The sequence below is a fragment of the Sparus aurata genome, chromosome 18 (assembly GCF_900880675.1).
Source record: "Sparus aurata chromosome 18, fSpaAur1.1, whole genome shotgun sequence".
Taxonomy (NCBI): Eukaryota; Metazoa; Chordata; class Actinopteri; order Spariformes; family Sparidae; genus Sparus; species Sparus aurata.
This window is the reverse complement of record NC_044204.1, coordinates 34,767,887-34,782,928: the sequence shown is the minus strand read 5'-3', so window position 1 is coordinate 34,782,928 and position 15,042 is coordinate 34,767,887. Positions and strand designations below refer to the sequence as shown.

Here is a 15,042-nt window from a genome sequence, read left to right as displayed (position 1 = left end):
AAAAGGTGACACACAAAAAGGAGCTCCAAGGGTTTTTTTTTTTGGGACAGAAATCTAATTATGGAGGGAGAGGGGAGAGGTTTTAACAGAGGAATTCTTCTTTGTGTGTTTGTTGTTTAACTCTGATTTATTTCCCTTCATAATAACCAGCCCCTGGAGACGTGACCCCGAGGCCTCGTCCTGCGTGACATCAGATCCTAAATCAGCTCTTTTTCACCTTTTTTACTTCCTAATTTTCCAGTGATGAGCACAAACACAAACAGGCTCACACGATCAACAATTCGGGGCTGAAACAGCGCGCACGGCTCATCCTCAACAACCCAAACCCGCGCTATGTATTCAGCGGAGTGCCGCGGTGATGCTCCCCGGCGAGGCTGCACTCGTCCCCGGCCTGCTCTCCTCTGCAGCCGGCCCCGGCTCCCACATACCTCCGTATAACCCTGCTTGCTCTTGTTTGCTCAGGCTTGTGCATCATCCAGCAGACTGTAGCCTTGTTTTTTTTTTTTTTTTCCACGACGCATTTGCTGCACTATAAAGCATGATTTAATAATGAGGATAATAAAAACAGTAAGTCACGAAAGAAAACAATAACGCGAAGGCAAACAGACGCACGGAGGAGTCGGCGAGGGCGTCTTTGGGTTTGTGGAGCAAAAAAAAACGCAGCAAGATAAACTCCAAACCAAACACGCTCTGGTTCATCTGGAGTTAAATATGAATTTTAGCAATTACATTTATATAAAATCACGTTAAAAGCATGAATTGGATTTTAAAACATCCAGTTCTCTTCATCTCCTCCGGGCTCAGACTCGGCTGTGTGGTCCCAACTCCTGTTTGTTGATTCCCGTGTTATTTCAAGCACCAGTGACCGCAGCCGAGGCCCTGCCGGCGGAGCGGGCAGACATGTATTCAGCAGTTAATCTGACGGAGCATCTCGCTGTATGTGTATTGGAGCGGCCGCCATTGTTTTCCTCTATAGATTAGACGCACAAAGTGTCTCACATAATCGAACAGGCTGTGGACAGACTGTCAGAGCTTCACACTCCGCCGACACAAAGATTCAATAAAAGTCTCCCATCGTGAGTGTTTTTGAACAATATATTTACTTCCATTAAATAAAACACAATAGTTTTTTTTTTTTGGATGTTTGGAAAAAAAAAAAAAAAAAAAAAAAAACATAATTCCGTACCAAATATTATACACAGAGCAAAAACCAAATAATCTGTCGCAGGAACATTTTTGATGCTTCTTCTTCTTCTTCTTCTTTTTTTTTTTTTTTAAATCCAGAATTGCTATTCTAAATCGATATTCACACAGACATTAATAATAAATTTATAATATGTTAGAAACACACAACCGGTGCGTTTTTTTTTTTTTTTAGTATGTACATTCCCTTTTTGTTTGCAAGCAAAACATGATTCCTTTTTAGGGTGCTGTTCTTTTTTGTTTGTTTGTTTCTTCTTCGTCGTCTTCTTCATCTTCTTCTTCTTCTTCTTCTTCTTCCACATGCGTTGATAGAGTGAACCTGGAGAGGACTGGAGGGTTATAGCGCATTCGCCTCGACAAACAGGAGATGATGATGATGATAATTCAAATATATACAACCTTTTTTTTTCAGTCAACAATTAACGTCCAAAAAAAAAAAAGAGAAAACACAAAAAATAAAAATCCACCAGAAAAACAAAAAAAGGCCTTTTTGTTTTCAAACTGTGTTGCAGTGTGACGCAGGCCTGGACTCATCAGAAAAAAGGGAATAAAACCTAAAATCTCCCGTTTCAGTTTTGACTCCCGAGCCGAAGTGGAGCTTGCTTCAGTGGTTCAGTCTTCTAGTGCCCTTTTTTTTCTTGAAAAATGAAAAAGTAGTTGTAGTAGTCTCTTGTTCCTGTGGCCGGCTGCTTGTGATTACCACCACACTGCAAAAAATGACCACCATAACGAGCCAGTTGGTCTTGTAATCACCCTTAAAAAAAATCATATCCCCCCCCCCCCCTAAAATAAAGTGCGATGGAATAATCTCACTTTTGTTTCGTGATATGTTTGGAAAAAAGTGGCAAAATCTTGAGGAGGGGGAAATAAAAAAAAAAAAGTCAGAATAACTCCAACTAGTGACAGAAAATGCCTTTTTTTGAAACACATGAAAAAGCACAATTATCACATCTCCTCACTCCCTCCAGAGAAAAACACCTCAAGCGCCACTACTCGCCTCTAATGACCCGCTAAGGTGGTGATTTTTTGCAGTGCAGGTTGGTATTAGACTGGTCTGTCCACGGCGTATTGGCAAGCGCTCAGATTAGTGGCCGGATTCTGCACAGTGGCGTATCCAAAACTCGAGTGCTGCTTGGCTTTCAGTCTCAGGCTGGCCAGGCTGGAGTTACAAGTGTCCCTGTACACGTAAGGAGGGGTCGGAGGCGCGTAGGGGCACGCCGACGTGGGCACGCCCGAGTTGAGAGACGGGTTACTGAGGTTGTTCAAGTTATTGAGGCTGTTGAGGCTGGAGCCCGGCACGCCGGTGACCGCCGAGGGCACCATGCTGGAAGTCATGGAGGATATGGAGTTGGGCGCCGGCGAGAACATGGTCTGCGAGGACAAGGGGTTGACGTTCATGGAGTTGAAGAAGGGGAAGCTTTTGGTGGATAAGGAGGCCGGCGTGAGACCCTTGGCGGCCCAGTTGTTGTACGTGTAGCTGGGGTACATGTCCTCGTAGGGCTGCATGAGTCCGTTGAACTGCGGGCCGAAGCCGTTCTTGCAGAGCTCGGCTTGTTGGTTCCTCTCCCGTTTCCTCCACTTGGCTCGCCGGTTCTTGAACCAAACCTAGAACAAAGGAAATAAGATCAGGTTAGGAATTTATTCTGGAGTGTTATTTAATTTTTTATTCCCTCTTTAATTCTTGCAATTGCTCGTTAATTCTGCATTTTAATATCAGACACAGCATCTTTAATTTGTTGGTTTTCTCCTTTTCTTTTTTTTTTTTAATTTTAAATGTAAATCTCCTTTATTAATCTTGGCTTTGCCGCGCTTTGATTCCCTCTTTATCTGAGCTGAATACACACCGGGCTGTCACTGCACCGTCCTTAATGTGGAGAGAGGATGTGTATTCCTCTGCAGGCGTCCACAAACACGCTGACCTTAATCACACAGCACCAGGGCGACAATCGCAAAATACAAGCTTTGCACCTCTTTCACACGAACAGCAGAACACGACTGGTATCTGTCACCGACAAATGTCAAATACTGTTAACTGTTAACAGCCTAATAATGCCTAATAATGTGGAATTACATTCAGTGGGCAAATAAGAAATAGTTACTATCTGTCCTGAAATTACTGAACAGATTAAAATGTCCAGAGATCCACAAATTAAATCTGATACAGTTGTTTATTTTGCATTGTTTGGAGAGGGTTTTAATTATATTTAGCCTCAGAGATAAACATATACAATCTAATTAAATAGAGCTTGAAGCTGCAGTTTATTTAAACAAGACTCTGGTTATTTGTTTTCCAGCGAAAAACTCTGTCCAACATTATTTTCAAGGAAATTTCAGCCGTGCGTAAAATGTGGCGTCCGTGCGTAAAACCGCTAAAGTACGAGCTATTTGTCGGTTAACCGGGCAGTTGGCAAAAAATTACACGAGATCACACACACACACCAATTGTTTTTGCTTGCACCCAAGGGAGTACTCACCCTGACCCGGGCCTCTGTGAGGTTGGTCCACACGGCTATCTCCTCCCTCGTGCTCATGTCCGGGTAGCGGTTCCGCTGGAAGGTGGCCTCCAGTTCCTGCAGCTGCTGGCTGGTGAAGTGAGTCCGCTGCCGCCGCTGCCGCTTCTTTTTCGACGGGTCATCTGAGGAGTCGTCGTTTTTGTTCTGGGTCTTTTCTTTTTCTGTCAAGAGGAGAGAAGTTGAGTCAGTCAGTGAGGCGGGCAGGGTCAGGAGGATTAAGGCCTGCACGCTATTAGAGAGGGAACAAAAAAAAAAAAAAAAAAAAAAAAAATCCTGACTCTCTGACAGTGTTGGGAAATAGATGAGCTGTTCGCTGCTCACGCTCTGAGTCACAACCTGAACCAGTTACTCTTCTCATGTTTTTAATTACACATTCTGCTTCATTTTTATGAGATTTTAATCGAGCTTTTGATTTAATCTCGACTCTCAGTTTATCAACAAATGTCTGACAAATCTAAGCTGTCAGGAGACCAGCTCTGTAATTAACACAACACAGAAACTTTCAGCGTCAGAACTGATTATCTGTGAGGAAGATGACTGCTGTAATATCATGCACGTAAAACTCTCTCTCCGCTGACCAGTCGCAGTCGCCGTTTGTCTGATATCAGTATGACATCTGCGGCGCCTCGCTGGGAACATCTGCACCCCCCGGGCGGTTCTTACCGACAGACTCCGGGCTGGACGTGTCCGACACCGTGTGCACCTCTAACCGGTGTTTCGAGTCCACAGACCGCTGCAGCGGCTGTAAACTAGAGGCCATCGCCAAAGCCGTGTGGTGCGTGGAGGCAAGTTTATTCCCTGTGAGGTGGTGGTGGTCTGTGTTTAATGGATCCCTCATAGAGTTCATCGGCGGAGGATCGCAAAGCCGGCTGTCAAAAGCAGATTAAGTCCCCTTCAGTGCGACAAGGATACGCGGAAAGTCCGTCGGCGGAATGTGTTCAGTTCTCCAAAAAAGACGCGCAGGAGAGCGGGTCCACTTGCGGTTCGGATGAAGCCCTCTTACTCTTCTAACTGGCTTTAAAACAGAGCGTGAGGTGCTGCCATACTAGCGTCAGTGGTAAACAGCGGCTACCTCGGCTGACTATCAGAGTGACAAGGACAGGTAGGTGATATTAGATCCAGAGGCATACACACACTCCACCGCTCTGTTCATTTCAGCTGTTGCCTGCGCACTGCCTCTCCAACTGCGCCTCTCTCCAGACCTCCACGTCACCGCGCTGCGCCCGCCCATATTCTCTCTGACAGGCACATCCATGTGGATGTGACGGTGGGCCCAACCAACCGGAGCTTGCAGAAACGAGATCTGTGTGCCAATGTGTTTATGCCGGGGCTGGCGCTTATTTTCCCTCTTCCAAATAAAAGCATGTAAAGAGAGATGGGACGCACGGTGTACCCGCGGCGCTCCGAGGTGCCGTTGCGCAGCAGCCCAAGACCAAATAAAAATGAAAATAACACAGTTTGGCCTCATTTTATGAGATGGGTCCAGTGGCCCAGCAAAACGATGCCGTCGTATTGATGCTCGTGCTCGGAGGCTCTGTCACCAGCAGTTTACTCAGGGACTCAATGTGGATAAAGAGAGACACCGAGCGGATTGTACCGTATGAAAGAGAAATATGCACACTGCAAACACAGCAGCAGAGAGAGAGAGAGAGAGAGAGGGAGAGAAACAGCGAGGAGAGCGATTAAAGGAGAGAAATAAATGTAACTTCAAAGGGAGGATGTGCCAGGCTGCTCCAAAAGTGCCTGTGCGCACTTGTCAAACTGACGCTAACTGCCAGACATGTACAGTATGTTAAAAGGCGCACACGTGCAGCTCACACACACACACACACACACACACACACACACACACACACACACACACACACACAGTGGAATAAAAAAAAGGTGATACAAATATTTAAAAGCGAAAAACCACCAACACATTTGATTTAATTCACGTGAAGCTCAGATCCTCACATCCGGCTCGAGGAGTCCCAACACGCGCTCCACAAACTGAACCGGCCTGAAGTGTTTTTTTTTCACCCATCCTCTACGTCCCCTGTATGCACAGAGCGCCGTCAGTCACTCTCAGTCATACTGGTTGTCAGATGAGGCGATCCTCTTGATCTCGGCAGAGTTGAGGTTCAGATATCCATTAAATCAACCCCAGCGGAGCCGCAGTTCACCACGCAGGCTCAGTGTGTTGACGACGGATTACTTTATCTGGGCGCTTAAACCGGATCTCTCTCTCCTCACTCCGCGTTCGGACCCCTCAGCCAGCTCTCCTGTAGAGCTTTTTGTTTTAATCTGATAAGACTCTCATTTGCCTAAGAATTTCTGAAGGAGGGTTTTTGATCAGTTGAAGCATTTTTTTTTTAAACCTTCTAATTCCCAGAAGATGGTGAAGCGCCGAGGCAAAGTAAACACGCCTCATCGACTCATGGAGTGCGTAAAATGTTCATACTTTGGTCACTCTTGTACTTTTTTTCTTGCACCATAACACATCTGGATCATCATCATCATCATCATCATCATCATCATCATCATCAGACATCAACAGCGTGTCCACGTGGCCTCGGCGGACGCCCCCATTCAAGCGAGCACATTTGGAACTTGGCGATGTTAAGAAGTTACTGGGCTAATCCCGTGAAAGCCCCCTGATATATAAATACCAGCAGACCACAGAGTGTATGCGACACACACACACACACACACACACACACACACACACACACACACACACACACGGGGAGGGATGATACTTTATGAGAACTCGGGAGCCAATCGCGTCTCACGCACAGCAATAAAACCTTGTTTGGAGGCTCCGAGTGATTCAATTAAGATGATTTCTTGTTATTAATATTTAATATAATAATAGCGGAGGATTTATTTTCAGGGATACATTTGATTTTAACATGAACATCCCTTTTTATTACTACAAGGCCAATAAGGAAAATACAAGTATTTTTCTTATTTCAGACCTGTTTTAATAAATAAGAACAAAAACACGAGGTTGTCTAATAATTAAAGTTTTATATCTCAGAATCACGTTCATATTTAATTAAACTTATTATTAATAAAATCATTTTTCCACGCTGTGAACCCTCCGCTGCTCCTTTTCCCCCTCCAGCCGTGTTGTAAGACTAAACTTGAAGTGGATTATCTGTTTCCTCTTCATTTCTACATTCTCAATGTTTTATCTCTCTTCTGCGGATTACTGCGCGCCATCGGCCTCCGCTATAGAGGGCCATTAATTAGCAATTCAGTCAATATAGGAGGAGACGACAAGGCTTTTTTTCTTTTTTCTTTTTTTCTACACGGGATTAAGGACACACCAGATTCCTCCATTAGTATATTCCTCCTCACGAATGCGCTTTCATTATACATTTCGTTTTCCCCGGAGTCAATCCAGCCAGCGGCGCATATATTACCCGCAGCAGAACAGTCGACGCTGCTGTGTCTATATCTTATTATCTTATTATTCTTAATCAATGGTCGTTCACAGTGCGCGCGGAGCAGCCTGCCCTCCGCCACACAGCCTCGTCAGTGTGCGCTAAACGAGGCAGAATGAGACTTATCGGTTATTCGTTTAAGACCCTAACAAGACCTGATGTCACTTCCTCCCCCCTCCTGCTCCGGAGAATAATTAATAAATCCCAGACTGGCTTTTGTTTAGGCAGCAAAACATGCAGCCGGATAATGCGGAGAGAATCTAAAATGCTCTCCGAGTGTGAAACCAAATTAAAACACGCATGTTTGATCGTCAGCGCGCAACAGGACTGCGCATCCGCAAATCAAAGTGAATGACGGGATGGAGGTCGCGTGTGTCCATCTTTTAATTACAACACGAGCATCATCATCATCATCATCATCATCATCATCATCATTATCATCAAATCCTCTGAAGATGCTGAGCTGCGCTTCCACTTCCGACCACCAGGGGTCCCTCTAAGACAGCGAACCACCTGCACACACACACACACACACACACACACACAGACGCACCAACAGCTCGACGAGCTAAAAGGCCAAAATATCTGAATACTCAACGTTTCTCAACAAACCGGTGACTTCCTCCTGCAGAGACACAACCGAGGCAGCTTTTTAAACTCGCAGTGGAGTTTTAGAGACTTTACAGAGAAAGATTTGAGGTGATGGTGCGAGAAGTCCTTCAGAGCCGAACACATTGTTCTGCAGAACTCAACATGATTTTTGGCCTTTTTGTGGAGAAAATTATTAAAAAACAAAACTATGCAAAAAGAAAAGTTCAGAGCAGAGCGGCAGAAGTGTTGACTCCATTTTTAATTAATTTAATTTTAAGGTTTGGGACACGTTTTGATAAAAGAAAAATAAATGCAGAAATTAAATATTAGTTGTAACAAATATAAGTTTGGAGAGAAATAAACAGTATTTAACTTTTACAAATGCAAAATTGGCTATTTTATGCTGAACAAAATGAAATAAAACAATATTTATATCAAATACAATTGACAATATTCTTTCATATTTCACCTCCCAAAAAAAAAAAATCTAAAAAAATGGCATGTGTTCGGTGTTCGGTGTGTGAGAGCTGCGCTGCTCTGACGCATCTGGATCAGATATACTCACCTATTTGCGCGCAGGTGGTGGCCAGTTTGCGGCAGTGGGAGTCCATGATGGCAATTTACAGAAAACCGCTTCTGTAAATTAAGAAACACAAACAGAGAAAAGAGACACAATTAGACTTTAAGAGCAGGAAAGTGACGCACACAGACACCTGAATCATCTTCGAACTGGACAGGACAACACAGGTGAGCTCAGAGGATGAGGAGAAAATATTTTAAAATCGATGCAAAATTCAGAACATTCATGAGGGTGTGCGATCAGCCTGCTCTGTGCTGCAAGGATAATTAGAAATGTGCTTTAATGAATCTCACTCTGCTGTGAAAGTCACGTTTCTTTGTTAAAATGACTGAAACACTCCTGAGCTGAAACTGAATGGAAACGTGTCGGATTAAAAATGAATAATCATCAACTGACGCTCCTTTTTCAAATCTAATCTGAGGCTGAAACTCGTTTTTTCTCACTCGTCATGTATTGTTTTATATTTTGCCTCTCAGTCTGATCATATGAAGACGCGCCGTGTTCTGCATGAGCCGCTGAGATCCTGTGTGCAGCAGCAGCAGCAGCAGCAGCAGTTGGAAGTGGAGTGATTCCGCAGTAAAATCACGGGATTAGAGTCTGATTGAGATGTCTGTCGGTGGGATATTACAAAATTCATTATCGCAGCCCTCATACTACCTCGATATGAAGTTACACAGATGGGGTTTTATTAGTCCAGGCTCACACTGTTTGCTTATGATAATTCAAGTCGGGGCTGAATTTGCATGCAAGTCATGCTGTTAACCATTTTTCCTCACTTCTTCTCCTCACCTGCTCGACATCCTCTGTGAGTCACCGAGAGGCTGTGTGCGGCTTTAATTCAAAAGATGGAAGATATTGGAGGTTAAGTTTTTACCTGCGCAACCTTTTCTTCTCCTCCCTCCCTCCCCTCCCTCCCCCTCTTCACCCCCAGCAGCAAAATGAAATAGTGGGGAGGGGGTCACGCTGTAAGGTGTGAGGTTATTGCGCGCGGCTCCGTGTTATCTAATCAGAGCAGATTTAATGAGGGGTCGCCTCCAATATTTCACCATCCGCTCTGCGGCCTCCGGAGTCACAGCCCTGTGCGTATTTATGCGTTTTACCATCTTTTATTTATTGTGTAAAAATACAGAAACGATTTCTACTGTTGATTATTTTATCACGTTTGCTTTTATCTCTTTTTTTGTTTGTTTTGTTTGTGGGAGACTTCAAATTAAAAGCATGGATTTTGCGTAAAAGTAACAGGAGAGAGAGAAAGGGAGAGATTTGTGTGAAATGATAAAAAATATTCAACACAAATAAATAAAACGTAGAAATTATGTGAGAATTTTACGTTTTAGGCAAATAAAATCGATATTATTGCTCTAATTTGAACACACACGTGAGGGAAAAAATGTTTATCGAGAATGTTAAAATATATTCAACACGAATAATAATAAAATAATTCTTATAATAACAATAATAATAGATTTAAATGTGGTTTAGTGGAAAATGAATCCTGCAGGTACTAAAAGTTTATTCCTGTTATATTCTTCGCGCCGCTGTAGATCCAATCCGAGGTTTATAAATATACCTGCATTTAATATCACGATTAGACATATTTATCCTGCTCATCCATTCATTCTCACTCCACGGACACTCTGTGCTCTCACCACCAGCAGTTGATATGCCTCGGTGACTCACGTGGCAGCGGGCCCAGCGCGGACAGAAAGCTGGCATCGCCTCGCACCGGCTTTACTTCTGAAATTAACACAGTCGAGCATGAGACTGCAGCCTTTTACCGGGAGATGAGTCGACTAACCTCCACCATATGGTCCTGTATTAATTAAAGGCGTGAGACCGTGAACGTCGCCTCTTATTTCTCCCCTTATATCGATGCAGATCTCGATCTTATTCGCTTTATTATTAACACCATTATTTATAATTCGCTTTGGAGAATTAACTCACCTTTTTTTAAAAAAAAATCTGGCTAGTTTGTGAACGTTTTGAAGCTTTTACGCACGATTTTACGCACTTTATTGGAATTTACGCGCAGATAAATCCTCATCTTAGAGCACGAGAAAAAGGATTTGAGGCTTAAAACGCACAAATGTTTCTGTTTTTTATCGATATTTACGAGTTTTCTCACATTCCTCACCACCTGCAGCCCCGTACAGTCTGCTCTGCCCTGTTCTTTTTTATTTCCCCGCACTCCATCACCGCTAATGACACATCATTATCATCCGCCGACCTGTGAGGCGAACCCCTGCCCTCACATCACTCCAGGCTCCTTTATGTTACAGCGAAAAGGCAACCAAAAAAAAAAAAGGAAAAAGAAAAAGAAACACGAGGTGGAACAAATTCCTTCCCTCGCATTAACTCACATCTCAGTTTTATTAGTCCTTTTAGCGCCCCTGCGCCTCCGCTGCACTTACCAGTTGTTGACACCGGTGGAGGCTTTTGGTTTCTCCCAGCCGTCGAAGCGTCGAGATAAATCCCACCGTCCGAACGCAACTCTTGACACCGGCAGGTTGTGTTTACAGCGAAAATTCAGGCAACTTCAAGGTCCAGTAAAGCTGAAAGTTTCTGTCCGGAAATGCGAGCGCCGCTTTGGATGTGGCTCCCCCCGCTGCGTTATCCAAAAAAACAGAGAGAGGGAGAGAGAGGGAGAGAGAAAGAGAGAGACGCAGCGCTGCTACGTTTAGGTTTGTTTCATTTATGCGCATAAATAACCATCTATTTACAGTGCGAGGAGAAACAGCGAAGGAGGCGCTTTCATCCGAGTCTCCCCTTGGTTCGTCCTCTTCTGTCTTCCTCAACTTTTCCCCCCTTGAAAGACGCTCCAAGAGTGGCGCATTTTTTCCTCCTTCTTTTTCAGCTCAGAGAGAGGGACCCCGTCCGTGCGCGCGCCTCTGTGTGTGTGTGTGTGCTTTTAAAAGGGGTGTGTTTGTGTATGTGTGTGTGCGCCTGTGTGCTGCCTAGCAGAGGGCAAACTCGGAGCCTCTCAACTTTCCACAACAATCGAACAAAAAAAAGTCAGGATGGAATCTTTAAAAAGCGCACACTTGTTTTTATATTTTTATTTTTTATTCTTTTAATAAAATATGAAATAAAAAAACAGTCCTGATGTTCGTGTTCGCGGTGCGTTTACTGTAACACTGCACCGTTTGAGCTGCAGGCATGCAAAAACACACCAAGGCTCAATTTGCTTAAACCTGCTTTTTATAAGTAACTCAGCTGCGTATTGTCCAACTCGCGCGTAAAATAAACACCAGCCGCAACCGCAGATTCATCTGAATCCTCCTACTGGCGGTTAATGTGAAGAAAAACTGTGCTGCAAGTCACAGATAGTGACTCCTGTTATGTAATCAGGACATTAGAGCGCAATTAACGCCCAGTGAAGCTCACTGTTTGACCACCCTGCGCGCAAATTCAAACCCAATTTGGCAGCATTTGAATATTCAGATGTGGGTGGAAAACGGAATTTAAAAAAAAAAAAAAAAAGGCTGCATTCGGCTCCTCCCGGGCCAGACAGAGCGCTATCGTGTTGCGGATTTATGTGCAGATGAAGCGAACAGCTGGCTCGGATGCAAATGTTCTTTATAGATCCGTTTCGTTACATACAGACTGGATTTTTTTTTCTTCTTCCCCCCATTCGCGTCTTAAGTGAGGCGAGCAGACCGGACGCAGGCCCCGCGCTCTAATCCTTCTTTTACATTTTTAGTCATACTCCCATTAAACCAGTAATTAATGCGCACATACACACGGGAATTTCCTGGCAAAAAAAAGAGGGAGGGGACACACACACACACACACACACACACACACCGAAGCAACACGCGCGCATCACACATCACACATCACCCCCTCCTCGCAAAATGTGGTGAATCAGAGATGGTTTGGATCCCAAATAATAAGCGCTCACTGCAGCCGTGGATGGGTAATAATACGAGTTAATGTGATTTTAACAGCTGGTTTATTCGGCGAGGCGCGCACACGTTCCTCTCAGTCCTCTACAGAGGCCCGAGAAGGCCAGATTTTATTAATTTTCCACTCGCGTAAACACACACGTGTCAGACGGAGCCTCGGGTCAAAATGCAAACCGATGTGGGGAAAAATAAATAAAATTTGCCTATTTGCCAACACAGCTCGCTTAGTCCTGCAAAATGTGACACCCCCCTTTTAATATTAGATGTTGTGCACAATAAAAGCAAGTGAACGACCCCGCAGCAGCAGCAGCATCACGCACATCTTCAATCACGCCCCGCCTGCACCGCACGGGGAGGAAAAAAAAAAGAGGGTGTCTGGAGAGGCACGATGGTTCGGCTATATATTCTCCTCTTACCTTCTTATACAAAGAGAGAGAGAGAGAGAGAAGAAAAAAGAAAAATCAGTGGAGAGCCTCCTCTTTCTCACGCAGAAAGGTGCAGAGGAATGCCTGAAGTTCAGAGAAGGCTGGCGGGTATGAAATCTTTCGCCTCGGGGGCAAACCGGCGGCTTCTTTTCATTTCAAGCGCTTATCGATTCTCCGTTGTCATCTTTGGCGACGCAGAAGGACACTTGAAAGAATTTCTGATGGGGCTGTGATGTGAGAAACAGGGTGACCTGCTCTGCTGATGCTCTCTCCTGATTCTTAACGAGCACATCAGCTCTCTCTCTCTCTCTCTCTCTGTCTCTCTTCCCCCCTGAGCGTCAGTACAGTTGGACATTTTCAACTTTTTCCTCCTCCTGCAGACTGGAGAGGACTTTAAAACACTCCGGATTGGAATCAGCACGCATCCGAGCATAAAGAGGAGAGATGATAGACTGCCCGGCGAGTCAGCCACAACACACACACAGACATGATAAAAAAACAAAGAACAAGCCTCTGACAGTTTGACTTCTTTTAAGAAATATCTCAACTTTTTTTTCTTTTTTTAAGATTTTATTTTGAAGGCCTTGTGTGCTGTCTTCTGTCTCTGATTGATGACAGCTCCTAAAGTTCACACCAGTGCAGACTTCAGATCTGCTGCAAACAAGATGTGCACATGACACGATGCAGGAAACACAACAGAGTTCCACTCAGAACCAGAATTTAGATCTGCAGGCCCGAGGCGATCACCATGCTGTTCTGTGAAGCCAAATCAGTGTTTTAAAAATATGCACGAGCTTCATAATCTGCAGATTGTGGCCTTATATCTCTCTGAACACAGACACGTGTTCAATCATTCTCATACGGGCTCCATTTTGTGTCAAATTGTGCTCTGACATAAACGTATTAGTCTTAATGTGAAATCAGCTGATATCCAGAGAGGCGGAATGAATGATTTATTATGAAAGATGTTCTTCTTCTTCTTCTTCTTCTCGTGACATCAGGAATCAATTACATTACAGTTAAATCACTGTCTCTGATTTCTCCTCTCACCTCCTCTCATGACGTTTGAATTAATAAATGAATGAATCGAAACCTTTTTTTTCTTTTTCTCTCCCCACAGCGTTCAGTGAAATATAAGTCCTGAGCGCTGCCATCACTCTGCTGCACCGGGAAGCTTGAGTAATGCACATGTGAAGTGGTTCCCATTATCCAGGGGTGCTGCTCGCCCGAGAAAACCAGCCTGACTTTCTCCTCTTTTCTTTTTCTTTTTTTTTTTTTTTTCACTTTTAGCCTCAAACCACATGCGATTGTCGCCTAGCGTTCTGTCTGGCCAACACTCTGTGGCCATGTAATAAAATTTGGAGTCAAATTGGTGTTTCCAAAGCCACAAATCTTTAAACAAATCAGTTTATGTACTGCTAATATGTTAGAAATAAAGTAATGGCTGGGAATTTAGTTTTATTGTGGGAGGGTGTGACTTCTCTATTTAGAGGAGGATGAATATGGAGAGAGAGAGAGAGAGAGAGAGAGAGAGAGAGAGAAGGGATAGAAAAGACAAAACATTAGACGAGTCTCCGCCGAGACAGAAATATCCTGTGTGCATTTCCATTTGTCAAGTATCACTCCAAGAACGTTATTAGCGAAAAAGCTGCCTGTAAATTAACCAAATTAAAAGGGTGGCTCTTTGATGGCTCTTGAGCTTGTTGAGCGGCTTTATGCCTGATCCTTACTATTCCAGCTCTGTCACAGTACCAAAGGGAGACGAGCCGCACCGAACGCTAAGCACTCCGACTCAGCAGCGTGGCTTGTGGTTTTCGAACGTTATACGCGAGGCCAGTAAATGACTTACATGATAGGCTGCCCTCACTTCTCCGGCGAACATGGTGTATATTTAAAAAGTACTCTAGCTCTTCGTCTTTGTCTTCTTCTGTAATTATCCTATCCTCGGCGTCCAAAGAAAACGCTCAGCTGATGTCATTGTGGTTTTGGCCCCCCGACTGCTCTAATATTAATCCCATGCATGAAGCGGCTTCAAATGAACGAGGATTAGTTTGAATTAAACTCTGGTCCGTGTTTTTATGTGAACACATTAACTCCTGTCATTGCTGGTCAGTGAGACGAGCCTGTCTCCATTCCTCTTGACTTTGGACATGACATGGCTTTGGTCAGGCATGATTAAAAATGTCCCTGAGACTTCGACGGCTTTCATTACGCAGACAGCCACAGACAGACAGACAGACAGACAGCAGCTTTTATGGCAGGGTGGTTGATCTTGGAGGTGGAGGAGGAGGAGGAGGAGGAGGAGGGGGAGTAATAGTCGGTGCATGCATAAACACATGCGGCCCTCAGCCTTAATCACAGGTGCGAGCGGGCCAATAAATTGCTCCAGCA

At 44.3% G+C, this 15,042-nt stretch overlaps 1 protein-coding gene across 4 annotated transcripts; it reads right to left on the bottom strand.

The window, feature by feature from the left end:
• Positions 1 to 1,192: 1,192 nt before the first annotated feature.
• pitx2 (paired-like homeodomain 2) lies at positions 1,193 to 11,224 on the bottom strand. Of its 4 annotated transcripts, none has more exons than XM_030397424.1 (4): positions 10,733 to 11,224; positions 8,307 to 8,377; positions 3,678 to 3,877; positions 1,193 to 2,808 (listed from the first exon to the last, which is right to left on the bottom strand). In XM_030397424.1, the coding sequence occupies exons 2-4, from the start codon at positions 8,350 to 8,352 to the stop codon at positions 2,248 to 2,250; spliced, it is 807 nt and encodes a 268-aa protein (XP_030253284.1). In that variant the 5' UTR covers positions 8,353 to 8,377; positions 10,733 to 11,224; the 3' UTR covers positions 1,193 to 2,247. The 4 variants fall into 4 exon arrangements, with proteins under 4 accessions (XP_030253284.1, XP_030253285.1, XP_030253282.1 ...); XM_030397425.1 differs by lacking the exon at positions 10,733 to 11,224 and adding an exon at positions 8,615 to 8,633; XM_030397422.1 differs by lacking the exons at positions 8,307 to 8,377; positions 10,733 to 11,224 and adding an exon at positions 4,380 to 5,064.
• Positions 11,225 to 15,042: the final 3,818 nt, after the last annotated feature.